This window comes from Mastacembelus armatus, chromosome 10 (genome assembly GCF_900324485.2).
Source record: "Mastacembelus armatus chromosome 10, fMasArm1.2, whole genome shotgun sequence".
Lineage (NCBI taxonomy): Eukaryota > Metazoa > Chordata > Actinopteri > Synbranchiformes > Mastacembelidae > Mastacembelus > Mastacembelus armatus.
Window position 1 is genome coordinate 18,762,220 of NC_046642.1, and position 13,373 is coordinate 18,775,592.

The following is a 13,373-nucleotide window of genomic DNA, read 5'->3' on the forward strand; positions in this document are numbered from 1 at the left end:
CCAGGTCTTGTGTTAATAGATCCAGTCCAAAAAAACGAAAGCTGATTTATCCTGATGGGGAGCATGACGGTAGTTACCGCCTGCGGCCACCAGGTGGCGTCAATGCTACACAGATGAAGTCCCCGGAGAGGCTAGTGGAAGCATTTAATGAGGCAATAAATGGTTGCAGTGGTCAATGTCAAACCAGTAATAACAGTCATTTAAAGGAGGTCAGGCGTCAGCTGCTTATATACGCTATGTAGCCTGAGGTTGCAGTAGATCCTCTCTAGCTTCTGTTCCGGATGTCATCTTAATCCCCTCCAGCCACCGGAAGCGCCGCATAAAGCAGTGGCTGCAAAGTGCGTCACAGCGCGGAGCAGCCGAGAATAAGCGCAGTCCATCTCTGACAGCGTGTCTCCATTTTTGTTTGCACAAGAGCCCCGAGCTGAGGTTTCCACTCCAGCATGGTGAAGATCGCCTTTAACTCGGCTCTGGCCCAGAAGGCGCTGGGCAAAGAGGTGCCAGCCGCTGTGAAGGTGAGCTGACGGGCTTCAGTGTGTCCGTTTTAGCCGGGCGGTAAGTTAGGCCTTCGGCGAGCGGTCAGCTGAGCCCGCTGACTTTATCCGTGAACGCCTGTATATATCCGCTCATGCACATCGCAGACACATTATTACATGTTGCCATATGTGTCGCAAAACGCGTGGGGATCCATGTTGCACCTGATGCAGCACACGGTGGGACCGCCCATCTCCCGAGCAGCTGTTCCGCAGAGGCCAAACACCCAGTGGGGTTAGAAGTTAGCATTGCTCAGTCTAACCTCTGTGTAGGTTGATGGTTGAAATCTTGCTTCAAATTGAGCTGTTGACACTGGCTGTGTTGTGTGTTCACGTGTGTCTGTGTGCGTCTGTAGGACCCTGAGCTGGCCTCTGCTCCATCGGGCAACAGCGGCTCCGCGGGTCGTTTTCTGCTCAGCCTGCTGGGCATCGCCTTCATCCTCAGCGGGCTCATCGTGGGGGGAGCTTGTCTCTACCGATACTTCATGCCAAAGGTGAGTGTGTGTGTGTGTGTGTGTGTGTGTGTGTGTGTGTGTGTGTGTGTGTGTTTTTTTTTTTATCATCAGTAATAGTGGTAGTTGTGTAGATTTTAATGTATCACTGGACTGGACCAGCTTGCACCACATAGTTCTAACTGACTAGTTAACCCTCTACAAATGACTAGAGGATAGTTGTAAATAAACATTAGCCTGAAAATGGAGTGGAAGACCAAAGAGGTAAAGCTAATATGACAATAATGATGTTATGTATGTCTCTATATTTACTGAGACCTTTAAGTTTCAGTGGTACAACACACACTAGCTTTCTAGCTTTCCAGCGGCTGACACACATTCACACCTACAGACAGTTTACGTGCAAACATTTGGGTTATGGAAGAAAGCCAGCATGCCTGGACAAAACCCACCCAGAACCTGCCACATGGTAAATGAAATGTGCCATAGTGGAGACATGCAGACTCCACACAGAAAGCCCTCAGTCAGCCTTCAGGTTCAGAATGACTACTGCAACTTCCTCAGCCATGAAACTGTACTAAGACTGTAATAAGGTTCTTTTCTGTCCTAAAACTCTGTATTGGTGTTAATGTGTTATGAGTTTTCTGTGTGGTTTATGTGCACATCAGCTATTTGACATGGGTAAACTTTGTCAAAGGACCAACACCCCATATGCTTCAGGGGATGTGATGAAACTCAGTACAACATGTACTACTTACAGAACTAGAAAGCACCTGTTTAATACTAATTTTCTGTTTGGTAATGGTGGTGTTTTGCAATTTCCTGGTTTTCTGCATAAATTGGTTATGAAACACAGTATTTCTAAGTTGATAAAGGCAAACAGTCATGGTGTTTCATACCTTTGTGAAAGATACGAATAGTGATGGTGTAAAAAGTAATGGCAACAGTGTTTTAATAACTGGTCGAACCACCTTTGGCAGCAACAACCTCAAGCAGGTGCTTCTTGTAGCTCTGGATCAGACCTGCACAATGTTACCGTTCTTCCTCACAGACCTGACGCAGCTCTTGAGGTCGTTCCATAGAGTCTGTATCGGGTTGAGGTCTGGGCTCTGACTGGGCCACTCTAAAAGGTGCTGCTAGCAGTCCGGCGGGAGAGGCACTCACTTTTATCACATCATCATTAGTACAGACACGTTTTCTGTCTGTGACTGTGGAAACCTGATGGTTTCACATCACAGATGAACAAAGACACAGGTCTTATAGGTAACACATGATGATACAGGAGTTTAGTACAGAGTGGTCACTTTACACGTGAGCTGCATTGATAGACAGGCCAGAGTGAACAGTACTGCCATAGAAGGTGCACAGAAGAATTCACATCAGCAATAATGTCGAGTGTTTATAAAAACAAGTTATTTGAGTGTGAGGAGCATTATTTAGGCTGCTCGTGACTGCTGATGACACTGTTGTGGTGGGAAACATGGATTCTGACTTGCATATATTAAATATATATATATATATATTTTCCATATATTTATATTTCTATATATATTTACAGTGGGTACGGAAAGTATTCAGACCCCTTTAAATTTTTCACTCTTTGTGTCATTGCAGCTGTATATATATGTTTTTTTTTTTTTTTTAAACTTAAACACACATCATTTTTGGAAAAATATACACAAGCATTAAAAAAAGTTTATATTACAGCAGAGTAAAAAAAAAATTCAGTTTCATATTCATAATTCAAAATTCATATTGAATAGAAATAATATAGAATATTTTCTGCTCTATAAGTACTGAAGATAATTTCATCAAGCTTTAAGTTTGTTTTCAGACCAAGTCACATTTGTGTCACATGTGAGAGTTGAAACTTGTCTCTTACTGTCCTTTGCCCAAACAAACCCAGCAAGTGGTTTGGCTCCCCCTGCCTACCATCTAAGAATATCACCAGTGGATAACCCCCACTTTGCTATTGGTTATAAATAAACATAGACCTCTGTATTGTTGTTGTCCTGTTGGCAGTATACAAATATTGGTGTGTGACACGTGACCACATTTTAAAAATGATTCATATTAATCACAGAGTTGTAATTTGTTCTTCACTCGGCCATGCCCCCTCCAGAGGCTGTATCATGGTGCGATGCAGTTCAATGACATGTCAGCTGGAGCTGCTGGAGAAAGCCAGCCGTACTACCTGCCACAGGTGGAGGAGGAGGTGGAAATCTCCGACAGCATGGCAGTCATCAGTGTCCCCCCTCCCCGCTTCAGACCTGGAGACCCCGCTTACATCCTCCATGACTTCAACAGGGTAACACTTACACATACCCAAGGAGTGAACAAGGAGCTGTAGCTGTAGTTCTTCTTAGTGTGGTCGAATTTCTTTCCTGACTGATCTGTGTGTGTGTGTATGTGTGTGTGAGTAGAAGCTGACGGCATATCTGGACTTGACCCTGAGGACCTGCTTTGTGATTCCTCTGAACACCTCAGTGGTGCTTCCCCCTCAGGATCTCATTGACCTGTTCTCCCAGCTGATGGTGAGTTTGTGTCCTCGAGGTGCTAACAGGAGCTCAGGATCCAGCTCTGAGACCTACTGTAGCTTGGACAATAGAAGGAAAACTGTATTTGCATAGTGCTCTCTCCAGCTCTTGCAAAACCCCTTATATTAAGGGCTAAATATTATCTGGGGAAACACGGGGGATTTGTAATTCCAGAGATTGGGTTTTAATCCTGTGCAAATCTGATATGTCTACAATTTGTAAAGTGAAATATTGAACGTCACCTTTACTTATTTCAGATATTCTGTGATAACAGAAACTGCATGAACCAGACTGGATTTGGGTCTGGCACTTTTCTTGTGTGAAACGCACTACATGCTCAAAACCTCCTCAGAATCAGCATGCAGCATGAATTTGGGACACAGATTTAACAGGCTACCATTTGTTAATTAGCACTAAAGAAAATGCGACTCTGGCAGATGGGAACGTCCTACATTTTGCAGATAACTGGTCATAAACCAGTTTTGTTTTTTTTGTGATGATGGCACCAGATGAAATAGCAAGAGATCACCAATGTAACTCCATGCTGAGGTTATATTTACCAGATTTCATGGCAAATCATATAATAGCTTTTATGATATTTGGCTAAAAAATGAATGTGGATTGATCAGTATTTTTTAACCAAAGATGATCTTTAACAGACAAAAGATGTTTTTGTTTTTTTTTTGTTACTGACCTTCAGATTTTCATATTGTTCGTGGTCAGGTTCCTATAGAGCATATGCTTTTTTCAGTTTTAGTAAAGAGTAGTAAGAGTGAAATGAGTCTTAAAGCTGTGTAGTGAGAGTTGGTTTCATGTATTTCACTGAGTTATCCACCATGACATGTTGTAAATCATTTGGCATTTTGTGGGTGGTAGTGCAATCAGAAAATTTCAATATCTAGTGTGAAAGTGTTTAAAAATGCAGAATTTTTGGGATGATTCATTAATCACAGTCCTTCCTACATGTAGCCCTCACACCTAGGTGCAGTCATGTTCACTGCTTTTCTTCTGATTTCTTCCTGGTCCATGTTTTGTCCCAGTCTGGCTCTTACCGCAGCTACCTGGTGCACGAGGACCTGGTGGTGACAGAGCGTATTGATGACGTCAAGCCTCTGGGCTTTTACATTCGCCGACTGTGTGATGGAAAGGAAACGTACAGAATGCAACGTCGTGCCAGCCTGCCAGGTATGGGTGTAGTGTACAGCGAAAGCCGACATTTTGTCAGAAAATGTGGTCAGCATGTGTTTTACTTATACACTTCCATCATTGCGAACTAGTTAATGCACTTCTCAAACGGTCAACCTTTTTTTTTTTTTTTTTGTAGGATAAGTGCTTGTATGTTTATGTGTCTTTCAGGGGGGGGCATCCAGAAGCGCTCTGCGGAGGAATGTTTCGCCATCCATCACTTTGAGAATAAGTTTGTCACTGAGACCAGGATCTGCAAGGCTTGATGGGAAAGCATGGGTGTAGGTCAGAGAAAAAGACGACAGGAGGGAGTCTGTGGGAGTAGGTGAAGGAGGAAGCAGCTTTCAGCAGAAAGTTACTTTTGTATAAAACTTAATTCCAGTTTTTGCCTCCCCTGGTTTAACCCCCGTGATAAGTTATGGTATTATATAGCCCTGCCCCCTCCTCTGCTGTATTCCCCCACCTGTATCAGTCTAAACTTTCTTGCTTATGTATTCACTAGCTAGTCTTGTACTATTAACTAGTATCAGCCTGCTAAAGATATAACTACACTGTATTTGTTATGTTGGTTTTTGTTCTGTTGCTGTAGCTTCCTGCAGACTGAGCTTATAGTTGTTACTGTGTTATGACTTTCAGTCACCGGCAGATGGGGGGGGGTGTTAGTCATTCTACTGGTAGTATATCCTAGTGATACTGAGGAGCCATTCATATCAGACCTGTCTGTGTGTCAGTCTAATGTTCCCACTCTTAGCCTTGACAAGATATACTAAGTGTTAGTGTGGTTTAGCACAGTTCACCATGGAAATGTTTGGTGCCGTAGAGTTACAGTACACGTTCAGTAACATGGTTGTTCTCATGTTTTTACGGATGGTACTACAAGGCCAGAGCTGTCAGTCACCGCTTTCCCAGAGTGCCCTGCTTCTCAGTGAGGCTCTCCTGCTGCATGATGATTAAATGTAAACCTGACTATGAACAGTCCAGCAGCCTTTATGGCCAGTGTTTGTTTCTGCCTCATGTGTGAAATTAAATGTGAAGGGTGATTGTTTGACTACTGAGGGCAATTGTGACCAATTTTGACTTTGAAAACATGAGTTTTTGAATTATAATTTATGATTTTGTATTGCCATAAAATACAACATCTGAAAAAAAATATGTTCCTCTCAGTTCAGCTCATTTTTTTTTAAAAAAGAATCCTATATGTTTAAAACTGTCACAGGAACAAGTTATCAACATACAGTTGTTTTTGCACTTAAAGCAACTGTCCTTGATTTTTTTGAAAACCTTTTTCCAAATAAAGTCATTTTCAGTGGTTTCCCACTCAAAATCTTCACAGAGAGACAATCAGACAGGATGTGTGCTTGTACAAATGTGTCTCTGTTTAAGCTTTTTACCTAAACACTAGAAGATTAGATAAAGCCCATGTTGTGTGCAGCTACTGAACTGATCTTCCTTGTTGTTGAATAAAGTTGCATTTCTACATCTACTGAATAATTTGTTTTCCTTATCATTGTGATCATGTATCATTTTACCCAGCACTAACCTTATCCTTTGCAAGAGAAGCACAATAACATTTGTGAAAACTGTAATCTGTTTTTCTTAAATATAATGCAAATCCATCCTTCATGACAAGAACAGCTCACTCTTCCCCAGAGAACACAGTTACAAATAACAAAACCTTTTATTGGAAAATAAATAGAAAAAAATCCTATGTTGAATCCCATGTTTCATAGAAGTGTTCATGTAAATGGTGTTTCATGCATAGACTTCAGGGTTTAGTGGTTGAGATTTACTTCAACTATCCTGTGTCTCCTCTCCTGTGGTTAAGCAGGACAGGCGCCTGCTGAAAGACATGCTCTCTGGTATCTCTGGTTTGCTAAGTCTCCTCCAGAATTCATCGGTTGTGAAATAGTAGATGAGCGGGTCCAGGCTGCAGTTCAGGCTGGCCAGACATAGTGTGACCGGGTGACATCGCAGAATCACGTTCTTCATGGTGCAAGTAAGGGCATTGGCTTTTGCCAGGAAGTCCAGGGGCATGGTGACATGGTACGGAGCAAAGCACACCAAGAAGACCACGGCACAGCTCAGCACCATCCTCAGCGCCCTCCGCTTCTCTCCTCGGTCAGGAAATGCCCCGGCTGTCGACTCCCTGAGGCTCCCGGCAGTCAGACAGGTGCAGGCCAACACCAAGATGAGTGGGATGATGAAACCAATCAGCTCCGCTGTCATGAGGAGTGCCCAGGCTGTCGTGGTACTGACACTTATCATGGGCAGCTCTGAGAAACACACCTGGTCATCTCCAGGGAGCAATTTTGAGGTGTTGTGTGGTTGGCTGCTGGAGTTCCTGAGCAGAGGGAAGGGCAGGCAGGCCAGACAGACGAAGACCCAGCCGGAGGTGCAGATCACCAGGTCCCTCTTTCGCCGGGGTGAGTTGTACTGGAGCGGACGCATGATGAGCTCGCAGCGACGCACACTGACACACACCAGGAAGAAGATAGAAGCGTACATGTTGACATACTTGAGATAGAAGCACATCATGCAGAGAGGGTGACCAAAGGGCCAGGTGTTGTTCAGGTAGTAGTAGATCCGCAGAGGCAGGGAGAGCAGCTGAGGAGAGTGAAAAGTGTCAGGATGGTTGTAGAAGGAAAAAATCTTGTTTTCTTTGGATGCTATACTTTTATTGTGATAAAGTTTAAAGAATCAGTTCACATAGTTTAAAGTCCGTCTTAGATCATGGGATATGGCCTCATTCTAGCTTCTAACTCTGAAATGCAATTTTCACAGTTTCTCAGAGGGCTTTTGACATTTAATACATTAACTGGTAACATTAGCATTTATAAGCAAATATGAACAATAACAACCAAGTTATTACACATTATAACACTGTTTTTTAAAGCTGTTAAAGCACCCTGAACTAGTGTATTCACAAATATACATACTCAGAGTTTACTTAATTTTAAATATTACTCCTTTATTTATTATATTTATTGATTAGCCTATATGAACTACTGAAGTGTCCATTATTTATACCCACTTATTCCTAACCAGGGTCACATGGATCAGCTGGAGCCTGTCCCAGCTCTCTTTGGGTGAAAGGCAGGGGTACACCCTGGACAGGTCACCAGTCCATCACAGGGCCACATAGAGACAAACAACCTCACACACTCACACTCACTCCTATGGGCAATTTAGAGTCACCAATCAACCTGACATACATGTTTTTGGACTGTGGGAGGAAACCAGAGTACCTGGAGAAAACCCACACAAGCACAGAGAGAACATGCAGACTCCACACACAAAGGCCCCTGATGGGTTTCAAACCAGAGACCTTTTTGCTGTGAGGCAACAGTTCTAATAGCTCTGAAGTAGGAATGTTAATATTTATTAAGTTTGTTCTCATCTGTCAGTAGCTCTTCTTCACTCTCCATGATAACTGAGCAAACACCATTCACTAATGAAGGCAACAGACTGTGGCTGAAAGCTCTGCCAGAAATGTAATAAGTGGATCTGGAGTTTTTGAGCTTTCAAGCTAAGCACGTCTGCTTTCTATACTTGTATACAGAGCTATTTTATTACATTATGTAAAGATTTGTTATATTTGTTTATAATTAATACTTATCAAATTATCCTGTTATCAATCAACAGATATGGAGGCTTCATTAGAGGAAGTTAATATGTAGAATAATAGAATAATAATCCATAATGCATGAAAAACATTGATTGTGATTTATAAACTATTATTTTGGGTCGAGTTAAAGTAAAATAGACTGTTACTGAAATCAGAATTGATAGATTAATCAATAATGAAAATTATAACAACCCTACCATTTCTTCCAGAACAGAAAACATCAGTTATAAATCATTGTCCTTTAGTCAAATTATATTAAATGAGATGAGACAACAGTCTGAGAGAAAGAGTTACATTGACCTACAGCTATTGAATTAACACAAACGTAATCAAACAAAAGGATTTTTACCTGCAGCAGGTCGGCCACAGCCAGATTCATCATGAACACCACAGCTTTCTTGGTTTCTCTTACGTAGACCCTGAAGAACCAGAGTGCCAGCACATTACCCAGCAGGCCTGGTAGTAAGATCACACTGTACACCACTGCGTACAAATGGTGCTGGTACGTCCGCAGATCTTCACTGATATTACAGCTTCGGTTAATGGAGATCATTTTAAGCCAAGGCCTGTTCACACTTAATGCGTAAGACAAGCTGCCTTGTGAACCGACAGGAAGCTTGTATCAGGGAAGCTGCTGGTGGTCTGGTGATTGCTGTGTTTGAACTTCCATGCTGTCCATTATGGCAATGAGCCTGTACCACTACAGTTCAGCACTCTGCAGCATCATAGAGAGAGAGGTGGTCTTTGAGTAAAGTTGGTGTCCAGCACTGATGAATCTTCAGGGTTCCAAGAATACAGTACCTTAGTAGAGGAGAAAAGAAAGGCTCAACTCAAAGACATTTATACTGAGAAATGTAAAACTATGTTCACTGGACACAAAGCAGAAAAGAAATACAGTCTTAGTGTCTGTCTAAGAGTTGGCTGCACTGACACCTCATTGCTCTGCATCTTTTCCTCCCACAGCTCTAAAAACAAGGTTACATGGGTGTCTAAACTGTTCTTGTGACCTAGATGTGGTTGTCAGAATCGTACAGATAAGACCGTGACAAACTGGCCACCTGCTTCTCACTGAAAAAGAAAGCCTGTATCTTTTGAAAACAGAATGACATTATTGTCTCTGTGAACCAGCCACACGTAGCCGCATGCTCTGCATGTTGCTGAGGTTCCTATCAAATATGAATGAGAAAGATTTCCCTGTAGGACATGAAGCACATTGTACAACACTCAGTCATGCATGCAGACACAACACTACTCAGCTGTGGCCTCAGGTTGCTTTTGTAAGTGTTTGAAGAGTGCATATAATAATATATTATCTGTGTGAGATTAAAGTTTGTGGCACTGACATTTACAGTAAATATGAACTCCCTCCTTCCCCTCCACCCCCACCACCGTTGAGGTTAATGGTACAGTTTCCCACGTGCTGCCTGCTTAGCATCTCTGTCTGCAGGGTAGCGTACAGTATGTAAACGCCTCAGAGTGAGGCATCAGTGAAACTAGCAGGGTTATCAAGTCATACCATGCATGTGGCTGACAGATCACACCAAGGCAAACTCTCATCTCTAAATCTTTTTTATATATGAGAAACAGCTGTATGTGGTGACACCTAGATTGACACACACATAATGAAGAGGAGAATGTTAACAACTTACCTTAAACCCTGATTAATTTCAGATACTGATTTTAATGTCAAATGGAAATGCACAGTCATGTCTAGAGCTGAACTTCCAGCTTGTAGGTGTGATGCACCCACTGCTGTAAACATTGGTGTACACTATGTTGAGCTGGTTTATCTGCTTTTGCTACAACCCATAAAAACTGTTTAAGAATAAGTGGAACAGAAAAGATGATGCTGCTTTTATTGTTTTGGTCTTTCACGCACAGTATTTTTGCAGATGAGACTGAAATGATAATGTGAAACAGTGAAAAACAAATTGCTCATCATGTCTTTCTGCTTCTTGCTTCTGCAGTGTCTATTTGTTGTTTATTTTTGCTGTTCTTTTCTCTCTGCTCTATCCACTCACCCCAACCGGTCGAGGCAGATGGCCGCCCAAACTGAGCCCGGTTCTGCTGGAGGTTTTTTTTCTTCCGTTAAAGGGAGTTTTTTCCTCTCCACTGTCGCCAAGTGCTTGCTCATAAGGGATTTGTTGGGTTTTTAGTTTTAGTTTTTGTAAAGTGCCTTGAGATGATTTGTATTGTGATTTGGCGCTATACAAATAAAATTGAATTGAATTGAATTGAATTGAGGACAGGTCCAGAATTCCTAAGGGCTATTTTATCTGGGGTAGAGGCGAGTAGTTTTATATGTTCCAGTAACTGAAAATGTATAGTATAGTTATTCAGAACATTATTATCTAAAGCTGTTTGATAAGCAATAAGGAAACAACTCTTTGCCATCCAATTTAACCTTTGGAGGGTGTGGTAAAAACTCCGAAGTCAACAGTCTGAATACAGTGGCTTTTAGTAATTTAAGGTAAATGAAGCAGTCCATAGTTGGTATAGTGCAGAGGTGGGCACTGAGGGCCACAGCCCTGCTTGTTTTCCAACAATCCCTGCTTTACCAATGCTGATTACCTGGGTCAGGTGTGTTCTGCCAATCAGAAGCTGGAAAATACCAATTCATTTTGTCTTCCCCCAGTTTGCCCACTGTATGCCATGCTGCTATGTGCTTTATGCCATTTGTACTTGTTTATCTTTTTTTTACTTCTTATCTAAGTTTTTTTTTTGCATGCCCTTATTGTAATTTTTACATTGCACTATGTAGTATTTAGTGTTTATCTGTATGCACCAAGGGTCTGAGAGTAATGAAATTTTGATTCTCTGTATGTGCTCTACATGTGGCAGAACTGACAATAAAGCAGACTTTGAAACTTTGAACCTTCCACCCTCATCTGAGATGGTACAGTATGTTCCAGCTTGTGTCACTTTTAAAACAAAACACAATTCCCTGTCCAGGGACAATGTTTGGTTTGTCCATCTTGGGCTATTGTAAAAACATGGTGGCACCCATTCCCTATGTTGATTTAAGTTCATTCGAAGATTAAGAAAATACATTGATTGGTATTTTCCAGTGCTTACATACAAATGTCAACATATTTATGCGTACTATGTTCTATTTCTGCTAATCGCTCTAAATTCCACATTACACATTGCACCGTTAAGATACACTGATTATTATTTATGCCTAACTGCTTTACAAGCATCACAGCACTGTTGGAATTAGTGCACATACATGTTACTTAAGTAAATTTACCAGTAATTTGGAAAATTACTCTATTTTAAATAAATTCAAAATCTTTAATTGAAAATGCAGAGATGTTAGCAGGAAAAAAGTGTATCAAAAGTAAAAGTACATATTCTTCAGGAAATTTAGAGGTGGGACCATCAAGACTTACAGACATCAGAAAATGATAGGGTGCCCCACCTGTATTGCCACTGTAATTTTAATGAATGAGTTACAAGTGAATAACCTGCTGGTTTCATCTTCAATAATGCATTGTATTTTAAAAGTTTGTTATTGCATTTATATTAAATTTTAATCGTAAGTGCAGATGAGTGTAGCATTTCCTCCTGAACTAGATTGGCGTAAAAGTATCAAAGAAGCATAAAAACAAAACACTCAAGTAAAATACAAATACCTCAAAATTGTACATCACAGCAGTATAGTATTTCTCAGCGAGGGCATTTAATGAACAGAGGGATTATTCCAAATCCCTCTGTTCATTAAATGAGTAAAGCAGCGATCTCATCCACCTTGGATGCTGTACAGCTCTACTTTATAAGATATAAAGTCTGGTTCCTGCCTCTGCTCTTTGACTGCCTTTTATGCTGCTTTACAGGACACAGACACAAGTCCCACTGGACTCTCAACCCCCAGACTGTCTTCTAGCATCACCTTTGAACCTTTGAACTTTTTAGAGCAATTCTTCTCTGATTTCTCTCACATTTGCACATACAGTTTAAGTCTGTAGAGTAGGCTATCATAGGCGACAATCAGTGTTGAACTTTCACTTCCTTCTTGTGAGGTTACATTATATTAACAATGTTCAACTATCAAGATATCTGCTGGCATCATCTTATTGTGACAGGGACATCACAGCACATGTTTGGAGCCTGTTGTGTGTGCATTAAACTGGCTAAAGGGCATTTGAAGAATCAAGAGTTTTTCTTTTTCACCCCTACCTCAGAATTCAGCTGTTCTAGTCCTCAGATCAAGCCAGTTGAAACACATTATTTTACCCACTGTGATTCATCTCTTTCTGTGGGTTGTTACAGTTTTCCCTCTAAGAAACGACATTTGCCCTCGTGTATCAGCAACCAAAATGTGAGCACCCAGGTCCCTCCATGTGTGCTATTGCAACGCACAAACCATGTCATGACCCCCTGTCTGAAATCCAGCACACTTTCAGAGACACATAGAGGACCACACAGACACCCCAACACTGTCTTACAGACACACACACACCCTCAACATAACAGACATTCCTCACATTGAAGAAACATACGGGATCCCACATGAGACATGACTCCACACTGAAAGCATCCAGCTTCTCACACAAAAGCTCACACTCATAGTTTCTTTAAAATATAAACATCACATATAAGATTATAAAGTTAACAAGTTCTCACCTTCAAACTTGAAGCCTTGTTGCACCAAAAGTTAAAAGTGTAAAGCATCAGTCAACACACAGGCCATCCCTTCCCTCCTCCCCTCTAACTATTCACTAGTTCTGTCCCGCCTCCACTTTCTCATACTTTTCCTTCACTTATTCTGTTGTTATAGCTCATATGCAGTGTCTTCTGTCTGTACCTCCTGTCGCTGTTTTTCTCTAATTGAATGTTATTTCCTGTTTTAATTTCTCACTGTGCTCTCTCTACATCTATATCTACCTTTCTTTCTCTGTGGCTGTCTGCTGTACCGAGGGTTAAAGCACATAGGACTTCCTGTGAGTGTGGGGGAGTGGTTTACAAGAATTTTTGACACTTCTGCTATTATGCTCATGGCCACTTTTTTTTTTTCAAGTGGACAACGCCTATGTGTCAT

General features: G+C 41.4%; 2 protein-coding genes across 3 annotated transcripts; one reads left to right on the forward strand and one right to left on the reverse strand.

The window, feature by feature from the left end:
* Nucleotides 1-208: 208 nt before the first annotated feature.
* On the forward strand, nt 209-6,186 carry LOC113144865 (integral membrane protein 2A). Of its 2 annotated transcripts, none has more exons than XM_026331132.2 (6): nt 209-515; nt 890-1,027; nt 3,108-3,293; nt 3,409-3,519; nt 4,563-4,707; nt 4,879-6,186. In XM_026331132.2, exons 1-6 carry the CDS (start codon nt 444-446, stop codon nt 4,971-4,973), a joined length of 747 nt encoding a protein of 248 aa, XP_026186917.1. In that variant the 5' UTR covers nt 209-443; the 3' UTR covers nt 4,974-6,186. The 2 variants fall into 2 exon arrangements, with proteins under 2 accessions (XP_026186917.1, XP_026186916.1); XM_026331131.1 differs by lacking the exon at nt 209-515 and adding an exon at nt 614-802.
* A 175-nt stretch (nt 6,187-6,361) lies between these two features.
* Nucleotides 6,362-13,293, reverse strand: gpr174 (G protein-coupled receptor 174). Its single transcript, XM_026331130.2, has 3 exons — nt 12,959-13,293; nt 8,682-9,133; nt 6,362-7,311 (listed from the first exon to the last, which is right to left on the reverse strand). The coding sequence occupies exons 2-3, from the start codon at nt 8,883-8,885 to the stop codon at nt 6,499-6,501; spliced, it is 1,017 nt and encodes a 338-aa protein (XP_026186915.1). The 5' UTR covers nt 8,886-9,133; nt 12,959-13,293; the 3' UTR covers nt 6,362-6,498.
* Nucleotides 13,294-13,373: the final 80 nt, after the last annotated feature.

Coding starts and splice junctions, on each gene's coding strand:
- LOC113144865 (XM_026331131.1), top strand. CDS start 629: ATGCACATCGCAGACACATTATTACATGTTGCCATATGTGTCGCAAAA. Junction 1,028..3,107: donor ACCGATACTTCATGCCAAAG/GTGAGTGTGTGT, acceptor TGCCCCCTCCAG/AGGCTGTATCATGGTGCGAT. Junction 3,294..3,408: donor TCCTCCATGACTTCAACAGG/GTAACACTTACA, acceptor GTGTGTGAGTAG/AAGCTGACGGCATATCTGGA.
- gpr174 (XM_026331130.2), bottom strand. CDS start 8,885: ATGATCTCCATTAACCGAAGCTGTAATATCAGTGAAGATCTGCGGACG. Junction 7,312..8,681: donor CTGTGGCCGACCTGCTGCAG/GTAAAAATCCTT, acceptor CACTCTCCTCAG/CTGCTCTCCCTGCCTCTGCG.